This window comes from Lonchura striata, chromosome Z, assembly GCF_046129695.1.
Source record: "Lonchura striata isolate bLonStr1 chromosome Z, bLonStr1.mat, whole genome shotgun sequence".
NCBI lineage: Eukaryota > Metazoa > Chordata > Aves > Passeriformes > Estrildidae > Lonchura > Lonchura striata.
In genome coordinates this window covers 46,607,988-46,621,546 of record NC_134642.1, presented here as the reverse complement: position 1 = coordinate 46,621,546, position 13,559 = coordinate 46,607,988, and the positions used below count along the sequence as shown (strand labels likewise).

The 13,559-nt window shown below is 40.5% G+C and overlaps 1 protein-coding gene across 1 annotated transcript in view; it reads left to right on the top strand.

Moving 5' to 3' along the window:
* EPG5 (ectopic P-granules 5 autophagy tethering factor) overlaps positions 1-13,559 on the top strand; it is a 56,465-nt gene that overhangs the window by 12,838 nt on the left and 30,068 nt on the right. The window contains exons 9-17 of the mRNA XM_077790117.1: positions 310-460; positions 1,330-1,485; positions 1,839-1,996; positions 5,581-5,735; positions 6,283-6,423; positions 6,625-6,789; positions 7,991-8,113; positions 11,271-11,530; positions 13,394-13,534. Coding sequence (XP_077646243.1) covers positions 310-460; positions 1,330-1,485; positions 1,839-1,996; positions 5,581-5,735; positions 6,283-6,423; positions 6,625-6,789; positions 7,991-8,113; positions 11,271-11,530; positions 13,394-13,534 — 1,450 coding nt within the window. The remainder of the gene's footprint in view (positions 1-309; positions 461-1,329; positions 1,486-1,838; positions 1,997-5,580; positions 5,736-6,282; positions 6,424-6,624; positions 6,790-7,990; positions 8,114-11,270; positions 11,531-13,393; positions 13,535-13,559) is intronic.

Here is a 13,559-nt window from a genome sequence, read left to right as displayed (position 1 = left end):
AATATGCAAAATATTAGAGCCTTTTCCCTTAGTTTGGGTTTGGTTGTCTGTTTACTCCCAAAAGTGCTGTCAGAACTGTATTTCCCACTCACCTCTTAGTTGTAATTGCTTGCCAGAAGTTTACTACCTGCATAGTTTATTTGTACTGTCATACATAGCAGGTATTTATTGTTCATTTAATAAACAAAGCATACATTTCAGTTCACAATATGGTGAACTGTTGCTTTGAATGCTTGTTAAGTTACTTAAAAATCCAGAATTCATACTCTTTTTTTTTTTTTTACTCTTATTTTTATGTCTCCATCTTAGGTGCTTATTTTCCTGAAAAAACTTCTCCCCAGAAGATGATGAAGATTTTTGCCTTTGCAAATTCCTTAGTGGAACTTCTGTCTGTGGGATTAGAAACATTTAACAGAGCACGATACCGACAGTTTGTGAAGAGAATTGGTCAACTCATCAAGTAAGAGATTTTTTTTCTCTGTGGTGTGATTGAATATGTTTTATACATATATTAGATTTTAAAAATTCCCCAGAACCAAACATCCAACAACCAAAAAAATCCAAACCCCACACAAACAGTTCTCAGATAGGTTTTCCTCTATTTGGTCAGTTCAATATTAGCCAGTCTGGGAATCTAAAATGGGGAATTGCAAAATCTAAATGCTGTGGATGCAAAGAAGCCAGGTTAGCTGTGGAACACCAGACTGGCTTCCATTAGTGATGTTGTTAGGCTTGTCTTGGGTAATCACTGAAACAAGCAAAGAGAATTTCCCCTATCTATAACCAATGTTACTGTTTTATTTCTGTTGTTGCCCAGAATTGTTTTGGGGTTTTTAGTTTGCTTCCTGCAAATTGTCCTATTGTTGCAGTAAGTAAATGTAATTGAAGCCTAAATGCTGCTCTTAATTTTTAAATCTCTATCATTTACTCTGCATGGCTTCTATGAGTGTATTCTCAACATAATAAAAAAATCAGAAGCAAAATCCATCTTTTTCTTTGTGCTATGAAGGCAGTAGCTTTCTCAGTGTAATTATTTTTGTATGAGCTTTCTGCCATTTCATCCTGTACAGTTACCTTAAGGCTCCAAAGGTCACACACAAACTAATTTGGTGTAACAGAATATTATGCCTTGTGAGCTTGCAAAACCAAGGAAAGAGAACACAGATATTTGACTGATACAATTTATATAGAAACCTCTGGAACCCAGAACGCAAAATGTTGGATATGTCTCATGTGTCTAGACCCTAATCTGGTTGCCCTGGTCTGTGTTTTCCTGTGGTGATGACATACTTTATGATCCTTCTTCGACTTGTTTGTTCTGCTGTGTAGGATGACACTGTGTCATGTGAGTGACCACTGGGCCCAATATGTTAGTGGCAATAAACAATATGGATTGGTAGAACATCCCTACTCTGTGGAGAAATTGCAACTGGAGTTTGATGAGCTGTTTTTTAGAGCTGTTCTACATGTTCTGAAGGCAAAAAGGTGGGTAATCCCTTCACTGGCTTAGTTTTGGAGGAGTTGAATACTTGTAACAGGGATTTGGAGTAGCTTTAAATACTTGAAGTTTTAAACAAGACTGAAATAAGTAGGATTTTCCAGTGCATTGGTAGCATCAAGGTGGGGAGGAATTAGGACATGAATTGCAGCAACTGACAGAAGCTCTGAAATCTTGGTCAGTCCACAGTAAGGTTGGCTGAGAATCTGAGGTGCTAATACACATTCTTACATTCCTAATTCTGTTATATAGCAGAGATGTGGGCCAGAGTTGTCTCCTTTCCAAGTGCTGGGATTTGTTCGGGTGGAACCATTCCTAACTGCCTCTTCAAATCCAATAGGTTGGGAGTCTGGCTATTCATGTCTGAGATGCCTTATGGGACCTTGTCCAGCAGCATGCTTTGGAGGCTCTTCTTTGTCATGCACTGTGCTGAGAATGAGCACCTAGAACAGCTCTGCTCTACTCTTCAGCCTGCTGACTACAAGCAAAGACTCAGAGGTAAAAATCCCCCACACAGAACCAATTCTAGTTCATTCAACTGCTTCTGCATCCGCTGTGGGTTTAACTCTTTGCGGGATGCATTGTTAAATGCACCTTTGGCAGCATGACTGGTCCAGTGGCTGCTGAAATGTCTTGGGCCATTCATGTCTTTCCAGTACCTGTTTGCCCAAATTGTCATTTTAACAGCAGCTGATACATTTACTGTCCTAGTTTTCTCTGTGGTGGTCTCAGAGCTGCAGGAGTGACATGCAGGAGGTACCTCTTGTGTATTCTTGTATGACTTCCCATCTTGACCTTCAACGGTATTTGGAGAGTTTGGAGGTTTAAATCCTTAAGTACAGACTTCTGTATCATGTAGGGTTGGTGTGGCAGTTTTTTGGTTTGGTTTATTTGTTGGGATTTTTTTTGTGGTTTTTTTTTTTTTTTTTTTTTTTTGTGACTGGGTCAGCTGCTGATAGTCCTCTGTGTTTTTAGAGTCGTCCTTTTTTTCCCACTGAACTTGTTAATTTTGGCTTTAGAAATTCACATTGTGGGAGACTGGTTATCATCCCCAATTATGTTTCCTTTATCTCAAGCCTTCTTTTTGCATTTCTTGTCCTAAGTGGCTTTATTTTTATTTCCTCTTGACTTTTGTCCCATGTTGATCTCCATGGTGAACATGGTGTCTTCAGCTATAGTAGAACTATTTAGAGGCCAGCTGGAATGCTAATTTCCTTCTGCTGTTGCATCCATGGATAATATTTTAGGACTTGATTGATAGGGGGCCAGGTAAACAAACAGTTTGTTGCTCCCTAACTTACAGCTTCTTTGCTGTCTTCAGGGAGAGCAGATCTCATTTTTGTCAGTTTTACTTCTCAGCTGGCTGGTGTCCCAGACAGCTGTTACCCCATGTGCCCAAACTTCATGGAGAAGCAGGAGAAAATGGTGATTCTGAGAGGCTACTGAGTATCTTGACTCTGTGCAATCTCAGGTAATTTAAGGTGATGTACACAGAAAGGGAGAGAGATACCAGGATTGTAGTTGTGCGCACTTGATGAAGTGCTGATCTGATAAGCACTTGCCAGCCAAAACAGTATCTGTTACACTGTGCCAGTAGAACTTCTTTATTTTTGGTTTTGCTAGAAATTTTTTACTGCACCTATTATGGATTGCAGTAACAAACACAGATTTTTAAAAAGTATATAATTATCTTTTTCAATTTTAATATAATTATCTTATCAAACACTGTTTTGCTTCTAGCTAACTTTTGTTTCAAAGTCCCTGGTATGCTGATGCAGGATTTTTTTATCTTTTTCATTCTCCTCAGTGACTTCTGTCAGCATAATACTGTTTTTCACCAGTGTCTAGACAGGGAATATCAACAGTTCTTATAGTGAAAGTTCTAATCTGAAATATTTTCTTTTAACTGACACTTAACAAATTAATGCTTAATTTTCTGTAATTTGCACCCTGGAAGACCATGACATTAACATTCTCTTGAGAGAGAAACTTTTTTAGTGATTTCTTCTCCCAAATTAAGCATGAGAAAAGGATGATGAATCTACAGGTGGAATTAAGCCTTGGTAATTGATGGAAGCTTTAGACATCGAATCCATAGGGATGGGAATAATGCCCTTTTGGGATTACCTAAAAACAGAGGCCGGACAAAATTAAGGGAATAAAAAGCAGTTATATTTATTGAAGGGCCTTCAGGTACATTTTGGGCAGATGTAGGCCCAGGGGCTACACCCAAACCGAACAGTGGGTCATGGGTTTTCATACTTTTATAAGTCTGGTCTATTTGCATATTGGGGGTTAATCTTCCAATTACAGCTTCAGAGCATGAAGTCATTTACCCCAAGGTTGCTGTCCCCCAATTTACTTTTGTTTACATTTCTCAGGGTCTGAGGCAGTAAGGTTGATTCCCATATTCCCTTGATTCCCAGACCTAGAGAGGAATTGTTTAGTCTGACCAAAATGGAAAAGCAGTAGCTAACAGTATATATGGAGTCGAGAGTTATACCCTAAAGAATTGCAGGAATAAAAGTATATGAAAAATATAAAAGCTAAAATGTTAAGGCATCAGGAGCATCTTTTCTGTTCTAGTGAATTTAAAATCCCATGGCAGGGGATGTAGCTCTTGGATGTAAAATCCCATGACAGTGATTTTAAATTAGGTAATATTTAATAACCCTTTATTTCAAGGATACTATGAGTTTATTTGTGGTCACAATTTCCTTGCTGCCAGTATCAAGGTTTGAGAAGTCAGTGATTTTTATGGTGGCCTGAACTTGAATTGTGTGATTGGAGGAAAGGAACAGGGTCAAGTACTAAGTGGATGGTGAAGATGTTACTTCTCCACTGTGAGATGACAGGATTTGGGTGGAGTCTTTCTGCTTCCCTTATTCCTTGTCCGCATCTTCAGTCTCAGACTATAACTTGGTGTGGGTTTGAGATTAGTGTGGACCCACAGCTGACCCCTTCTCCCCACTATGGGTCACCCTGCTGTGCCTTTAGATACAATAATGATGTGATCATTTTTAATGTCCTGCATCATGTTAAAAAAACCTGAAGTACAAGGGGGAAAAGAGTAATCTGTAACTTCAGCATTAGGCTAAAAAAATAGGATTAAGGAATGGAGGTGAGTGGATGAGGCACCCCTGTTTGCCTGCTGTATCTATCAGCAGTGTGGTTTCTCTTACTGTTTGGAAGAAACTGTTTTCTTAAATTGCACAATCCTCTAGCATGCTGTTCCATGAGCTGTTTTGCCTGTACAGGTCTGACCTTCTCAGGTTGGAGTAGAGTTGCAAAATTCTTGAAAGCCCTTAAAATAGAATGTAATCTGAGTGCAAGTGTTTGATCACAAGAACACTGAGCACGTGCACGTTCAGGTTAGGTAGCTGAGTGCACAATGGATGCTTTTTCTGTATATTCAGCTGCTATGATAAAATCACATGTTGTGGTTCAGAGAAGGCAGTTCACTCTCCAAAACATTTTACAGCTCAAATGCTACTTTCAGTGCTTGTTTTGCTGCACAGATTATTTAAAGTTATTTGGAAGAAATAAAAAAAAATTAAAGCCTTGTACAGATTCCTTTGTAGCCTTATCTTCCTGATGTCCCACACCCTGAGGAATGGAATGTTTATTTGATTTTGGCAATATCTCTTTTGAGTTTAAAAAGGAAACCTGCCTTGAATTTGAGGGATGGAATGTTTATTTGCTTTTGGCAATATCTCTTTAGGGTTTAAAGAGGAAACCTGCCTTGAATTTGAGTGAAAGCATATCTTACCCTTCCTGCTTGTGAATGTTCAGTTTCAGAGATAGGTTGTGTAGGTTCTCTGTTTTCAGAGATATATTCTAAACAAGTGCATCCAGTGTTTTCTTCTTGTGTTGTTTTTGGGAATCTATAGTTGGTCTTTCTTTGTAGGTCTTGGATGTAATCAAGATCTGGGCTAGATATTTGCCAAATTTTTATTTGTAGTTGGCATGGAATGATCTCCACAGATCACTTCTCTGGGATTTGAGTGAATAACTACATAAATGCTGCTGATGTGAGTCCTATTGCACTTTTATCATGTTTCTTTCACTTGATTTTTTTGTAGATCCAGAGCACCTTGCACAGTTTGAAAAGTATCTCCAGTCAATGAACTGCTCAGAAGAAATTTGTCTGCTCACCACATTTGCTCAGATGGCACAAACCAAACGGGCTGATGTTGATGAGGATTTTATCAAAATCATTGTTTTGGAGATATATGAGGTGAGTAATGTTACTGGTCCATTCAGGAAAAAGAATGAAAATGCTCTTTGTATTTGTAACAGTGGAAGGTGTGAAGCTTTCATGGCTTCTGTAGTTTGTTCTACCATGGAATTAAAAAAGTGCTACTTTTTAAAAAGGCACTGAATTAAAATTGCCTGAAGTACTTGTTTTTTTGGGAAAAAGAACAGCTTTTCTGTAAGTGAAGCCAGAATGAAACAAATAAATAAAAATACATTTATTTTATTTTGTATTTCTCATTCAGGCCTAACTTGTAGCTCTGGAATTCCTTATGTGGTGTTTCTTCTGTTGTTTTTGGTGAGATTTTTTTTTAATGCCTGTGGCTGTGTTGTTCCTGTATTTTAGTTTTGGACAGTTTTTACTTCCCTGGTCTGTTAGGGCAGTCAGTTTCACTTTTCATATGGGCATTTATCCACTTTGTCTGCGACAACCAAGAGCAATTTAATCCTGTGTTTTCCAAAAGACATTTTATTTCCATGTTAGTGGAGGTCAGCCAGAAGCAGTAACTTCTCCCTGCTCATTTTCTCAGGTGTCCTATGTTAGTCTTTCCACAAGAGAGACATTTTCCAAGGTTGGTCGGGAACTCTTGGGAGCCATTGCCAGCATCCACACACAGATTATTTCTGTACTGCTGGATCGGATTAGAGAGACCATTGAGAAGGTGGGGATGGTAAGTGCTGATGTCTATTTAAATCATTTAAATCAGACATGCAGTTAAACTAAGAGGCCATACCAGGTTGTTATGAATGGATGTGTTAAAGAGGTCTCTGTGGGGTTTTTGGTCATACCTCTCTTTCAGATTGCAGAGCACAGTGCTGATAATTGTTGTGTACGGAGTACTGATTTCACTCTTTGCTCCCTTTCCTCAAAGGTTTCTTTGTATCTGTTTAAAGAACTGCCCCTGTACCTGTGGAAGCCTTCTTCATCAGAGATAGCCCTGATCCGTGACTGGCTGTTAAATTACAGCCTGACAGCAGTGGAGAATAAACTGGCTTGCATTATCTTGGAAGGGCTGAACTGGGGATTTGGTGAGCATGTAGGTATTGAAAACAGGAGCCTTGAACCTCCTTTTTCAGAGCAAAAGTTAAACTCCACCTGGGAGTAGAGCAGAATTTGAAAACATTTAATTGCATGCTTTTATATTATGGCTGTACACCTAATGGCACAAAATGGGAATTTCATAATAATTTTACATCACTCTGTCTGAGGACTTGTTTGTTCTGCTTTCTTATAGTGTGCAGCTGAGTTTAAAACAGATATTTAAGCAGTGATTTTTCCCTCTCTAAACGAGGAAATAGCTGACAGGACAATTTTTAATGAGTCACATAATTAAAATGCTTTTGGCTGCAGAAATAGAGGAATCTTCCAAAAATTGTGTAGGAGACTGGTGTGACTGTAGTTTGCATGCTGGTATCTAGATATGTTTTCACAATGCAAGAAAAGTAATGATTGAAATGTGACATTTCAAAACTCTGAGCATCATTTAAATGATTGGGAATTATTCCATAATATTGGATTGTTCATGGAGCTCCATGAGGTCAGGGTATAATTGAGGGTGAGTGCTGTTTCAGAGAAAAACAGAAATAGATTGGGGGAATAATGTTGCCTGTTCTTAGTGATTTAGTTCAGCATTTCATTCTGTGCATTTGGTCATGCTGAACTCTTTTCTTTGCCATGCTGATGATTGTACAAGAATATTCACTCACTATTTCTCCTTGTTTCTTGTAGACATGTAAATAAAAATGAATGTTAGGGAAAATTAACAGAATTCTTTGCTGTGCAATAGCAATACCATTTCTGTGCCCTTTGATGTGGGGAAAAATGGCTCTCTAATATGGCAACTGATGGAGGAATTTGTACAAAAAACACGGTGGTGGGATTTGGTTTTGTTTCTAAAGGCAAGAGTTCAAGTGTCTCTGTTACCAAATTTAAAATGGTATCTATGATTTTTTTTATTAATTATTGTATGTTCATAAAATACATGTGGAAAGTGAATATTATGATGCCTTTTAATAAATAATCTAGTTGTTGGGCTTTGTATTTTCCAGTGTGAGCCTGGTACTCTTTAACATCAAGCTGAATTTTTTCACTGGGCAAAATTTTTGCCTTGATATTGCAATAATTATTTTGAACAGCCAGAAAAAGACTAGGAGTTATTTCTCTGTGGTGCAGCTGAGTGTACAGTTGTAGAGTCCTCTTAAATGACTCAATGTTTTGTGTTCTGACACTGTTTTTAGCAGAATACTCTTCACCTGGATCCAGCTGTCCATTCTGAAGTTGCATTGATGGTCCTGGAAGCGTATCAGAAATATCTCTCCCAAAAACCATATGCTGGACTGCTTTCTGAAGGCATAAAACAGGTATCCTTTCTTCTTGCTTACAAGGAATACTTATGGACGGCTGTAAATGGGAAAAGCCGTAGGGCAAGATCTTGTTTTCACTTTATTTCACCTTCTTTTTAAGCTGTTCTTTATCCAGCTATAATTTTGTAACATACCAACAACTCAAGTGTTGTCTGCACCCACAGAGCTATTTGAAAATTCTACGAGGCTTCTGAACATCTGTGTGAGAATCACAGAATCATAGAATGATTTGGGTACGAGGGACCTTAAAGATCATACAGTTCCACCCCCTGCCATGGGTAGGGACACCTTTCACTATCCCAGGTTGCTCCAAGCCCTGTCCAGCCTGGCTTTGGGCACTTCCAGGAATCCAGGGACAGCCACAGCTGCTCTGGGAAGCCTGTGCGAGGGCCTTCCCGCCCTCACAGGAAATAATTTCTTCCTAGTATCTGATCTGAATCTACTCTCTCTGTTTGAAGCCATTCTCCCTTGTCCTGTCATTCCATGCTCTTGACAATCTCTCTTTATCTTTCTTGAAATTGACATTTTAATTTTGACCCACTTGCAGGTTTGTAAATAGTCACAAACTGCTCCTCCTTTACTCATGCAGAGGTAGACAGTACTTGCTAATGCAAGGCTATTTTCATTCCTGGTGAGAATAAGAGAGCTCATTCCAGCTCTTGTCTTACTTGAAGACTCAAGTGTTAATCTTTTTTGGAGCTTTTCAGCAGTGGGCAGTGTTATGTGACCTGAACACACCACAGGTGTTTATTAAATAGATTTTACAGCACACTGAATTCAAGAAGGGATAGCTCCAAGTTACAGAATGCAAATTAAAGGATAGAAAGATCAAAGTTAAAAAGTCCCTGTGTTGGATATTCAGTCCAAGATGCTTTTATTTATTTATACAGATTGTGCTGGGCTTTTTCTTCTCAGTATTTTTTGTACGTTGATTTCTCCTCTGTACTTTTTTTTCTCCAGCCTTTTCTTCCCACACTGTCATGGTTTGACATGGAAGTGAATTTTCTCAGGAAGTTGGGGTCAAACCAATCAGTGGTCAGGTTTGGATACTGGTACCTGGAGTAACCATCTCTGAGAACACAGGGGTTAAAAGCAAGAACTCCCAGGAGAACTGTCTCTGGTTCCAGTCATCGGAGGGTGCAGACTCTCCCCTGCCCAGCCCCTGGGGAGGCAGGCCAGGGGGTGCAGGGACTGGAACCGAGCTGGGCCCTGCGGATGGAAGGGTGGAGGAAATCTGAGATGTCATCGTTCCACCCACCAGAGGGAGAGAGAGCGACAGAGACAGAGACTGTGCTGGCAGTAAGCCGGCAGAGGAGAAAGTGAGGGGGTGGCAGGGGGAAGGTGCCTGGCTGTGGGAGTTGGAGTTCTGGGAGCCCAGACTTTCAGCCATCCTGGGAGTCTGAGACTTTTAACCCCTTCTTGGACAAAGAAAGCTTTGTGAAACTTTAATCTTGATCTGAAAGAGAAGAGAGACAGCCTGGGACCTGAGATGTTAGAAGAAGATGGGAAAGAATCTTAGGTGGAGAGAGATGATGGAGTGGCCTTGGCTGGAGTTTTCTTGTATAGCCATAGACTGAACCAATTTCTCATGCAACACAGTGACTGCATTTTTAGGGAGATGCAATGGTTGGAGCCAAGAGAGTGACCTGCTGCAGTGATGCCAGGAGTGTGACAGGAGTGGAGTGAACAGAGGAAAGTTGAGGAGGGTGTGGTGATGCCTTCTGTCTTCAGGGAAGAAGATCTCTGTTCTCAAGACCCTCAGCCCCAGGGGAGAAGAAAATGGGGGGACATTGCTGCCCTAAAAAAGGAGAAATTGTTGCTCTTTGGTCCTTGGCAAAGCATCCTTGACGGGAAACCCTATGAGCAGTTTCAGTCCATGCACGGTGGTGAGAGCACTGTGACATGGCAAGAAGGGTGTCACACTGGTAGGTTTTCTCTGGGCAGTGCCATGTGTGACATGGAAACACAGGAGGTTGCAGTTGTGTTTCCTGAGGGTCTGGCACAGGAGAGACTCCTATCTTCCTTGATGAACTAAGAAGTGATTATCTGAAGGGTGATAACTTGATCAGGAATCCAGGATTGTGTCTCACTGTGTTTTGGTGGAAATTGCATGGGGGAGGAGGAATGTTTGGAAGGTTTTAATCCTGGATTCTGCGTGTGTCTTTTATTATAGTAGTAGGTTTTAATAAAGTTTTGTCTTTTATTTCTAAGCTTGAGGCTGCTCTGCTCTGTTCCTGATTGCATCTCACAGCACTCATTTGGGGAGGATGTATTTTCATGAGGACACTGGCATTACACCAGGGTCAAACCATGGCAAACACTCTGAATGTTCTTTGTTATCTCAGCTCTGTTCTGACTTGTTCCTCTGCACTTATCCATGGTTTGTTGTCTTGTGCCAGCCAGATGAGTAATTGTTTTTAAGCCAGTGTCAGCCTTAGTTGCCACTTGCGCAGGTGAATCTGTCTGGACTTGCATGAGCCTATAACTAGAATTTGAGAGAAAATAGTGCTTAGGTGCTTGTACTCCTACTCAGGATGAAATACCTGCATCGCCTTTCAGCTCTGCAATTTGCACTGCTCTGCCAGAATGTGTAATTTTTTTTCTCCACATATGTATAATTCGTTGTGATCTAGACATGATCTTTATGACAGTGGACACATACACATGTGACTCTGCCTGTCCACATACAGGCTTTTTTCTAAGGAGAGCCTGCCAGGTTTTTGGATTTTCGCTGACAGATAATATTTTTGCATAGATTTTTGTTTCCTTTCACTAGCAGTCTTAAATGTTTTAAACCTTATTGAAAGTTGTGTCTGTTTTTTTTTATTTTTTCTCAATATTAAAATTTAATTCAAGGTCAGTAAATAGCTTGGAAAAATGGAAGCAGACAGTGTAAGTTTGTAGCCTTTACTTAAAGGGATGGAGGAAGAAGAGGGAGGTAGAAAGTGAGGGTGTAGGAAGAGAGTGGTTAGATAAACTACATGGTATGTCTAAAAAAATAATTGCTGTTGGTCTGATCCTAGGAGATTTGGGTTGGAAGGGACCCCAGAGATTATCCAGTTCCCCCTCCACAGACCAAGTCCCAGTCCAGTGCCACATGTGCTGTGTTATGGCTGTGCTTCCTCTCATTCCTGCTCCTGCTGCTCTGTTCCAGGTCTCCTACCTGGCCAGCATCGTTCGCTATGGGGAAACACCAGAGACTTCCTTCAATCAGTGGGCGTGGAGTTTGGTTTTGAGGCTGAAGCTGCACAGGAATGACCGTGGGGTGCAGCAGAGCGGGCTGGCTGTCCCCGTGTGTGACAGCGCACTGGACACGGCTGAATCGGTCATGCTGCATCCCCTGCTCAAGGCTGTGAAGGCAAATGTCCCCATCGGCTGCTACCTGGCACTGGCAATGACCACCCTGGGACACAGGTGGGGGCTTTTTGGGTGTGTGCCTTGGGTGGATGGCCCCAGAGACTGAGCAGCCTCCCTAATGTTGAGCTGAGGGTTGTTAACAGCTTTGTGCTTATTTAAAGGGTGTGTGATGCCAGGGGTTGAGCAGCTTGTCATCTCTGTTAGGAGGAGGAGCTGAGCCTGGTCAGTCTGGAGAAGGCTGAGAGGGGATCTCATTGATGCAGACAAACATCTCAAAGGCAGGTGTCCAGAGGATGGTGCTGGACTCTTTACAGTGGTGCTGAAAATCCAGCTTTCTATCCAGCAAGCAATGGCCACTACTAAAACACAAGCAGTTTCACCTCAACATGGGGAAGAACTTCATTTTGCTGAGGATAGCAGAGCCCTGGAACAGCTGCCCAAGGAAATCATGATTCTCCCTCTCTGGAGACATTCCAAACCCACCTGGACTTGTTCCTTTGTCTCCTGCTCTGAGTGACCCTGCCTTGGAAGGGTTTGGATTGGATAATCTCAAAGTCTTTTCCAACCCCAGCTTTCTGTGAATGTAGTTTCACAGAATCCCAGAATCATTTAGGTTGGAAAAGACCTCCAAGGTCATCAAGTCCAACCTGTGATAATGCCCCACCTTGTCACCCAGCCCAGAGCACTGAGTGCCACATCATTCCTTGGACACCTCCAGGGATGAGGAGTCCAACAACTCCATGGACACCCTGTTCCAGTGCTTAATAATCCTTTTTCTGAAGAAATTATTCCTGAATTCTTTCAAACAACATGCTATTTCCTTTATTTTGCTAGTAATACTTTTGCTTCCTGCACTTCAGAATCCAGTCATAGGAAATTGTACTGAAACTGGGGATTAACAGTAATTTCTCTGGACAGGAGTAACTTTGAACCACACTTACTGAAAAAGTTGTTCTAGAGGTAATTTCTCTTATTGGGGCAGCATTGCATTCAGAAAATAGTGAGGAGAAGAAGTCCACTCACTCTGGGAACGGTGAATAAAGAGCATTATAAGAGCAGTGAACCTCAGCCATGACTGTGTTCCAACACAGTCTTTTCCAGTGCTTCTGGCTGGTTTGTAGTTAAGGCTTTTGGCTGTAATCAAATGTTCTTGTTTGAGGTACAGAGCCACACAAAATTTTATCAGTTCTCACCAAGAACTGTTTTTCCTGAGTCTGTGATCCCTTTGGTTATATGCTGTGCTATTCAAGATTTTCACTAACTTATTTTCTACATATAATATTATGTTAATCTTTTAAGGAAAAAATATCTGGCCTTTCTTCTTCCCCAAGGAAGGAGAATTATTATTGCTTCATAATCTTATCATTGCTTCATGATAAGATTATGCCATGTATACTTTAAAGCACTGGAGTAGTTTGAGCTTGGTATTAAGGTATTCTGGGTTGAGAGTGTAAATTTTTCCCTGACTTTGAGCACGAAATAAAAAACAAAATAACCTCTTTTAGTCTGTTCCCCTGCACCTTCTCTGTTTGGCCTTTGGCCTTTTCCCTGGAGTGGGAGGTGAATTGTCCAAGTTAGGCAAGAGCAGTGAGTTTAAAGTGATAGAAACTTGATAAAGACTTGCATCTCTAGTGATTTTTGAAAAATGGGACACTAATCCCCAGAAGGGGATTTGTGAAGGAAGGAGATACTTAGTAAATATTTGAGAAGGAAATACTTGGGAAATCTCTCAGCTATTGCATGACTCCTACAGCTGAAGAAAAAGACTCTGTGTTTCACTATTTAGATTTTCAAAGATAAAGTGTAAAGTTATGAATGTATTTACATCTCATTTAATAAAAACTAAATCAACATATTGTCCTCCTTTCTGCTGATAGTGAATGTGTTTTTCATAAATTTTTTTGTTTTGTTTTCTGACAGCATCGAGAAGTTCTGTGCTGAAGGGATTCCTCTTTTGGGTGTACTAGTCCAGTCTAGACATCTGAGAACAGTAGTCCATGTGCTGGATAAAATTTTACCTTTGTTTTATTCTTGCCAGTATTACCTCCTGAAGAATGAACAGTAAGCATTATATGTTCATAATATG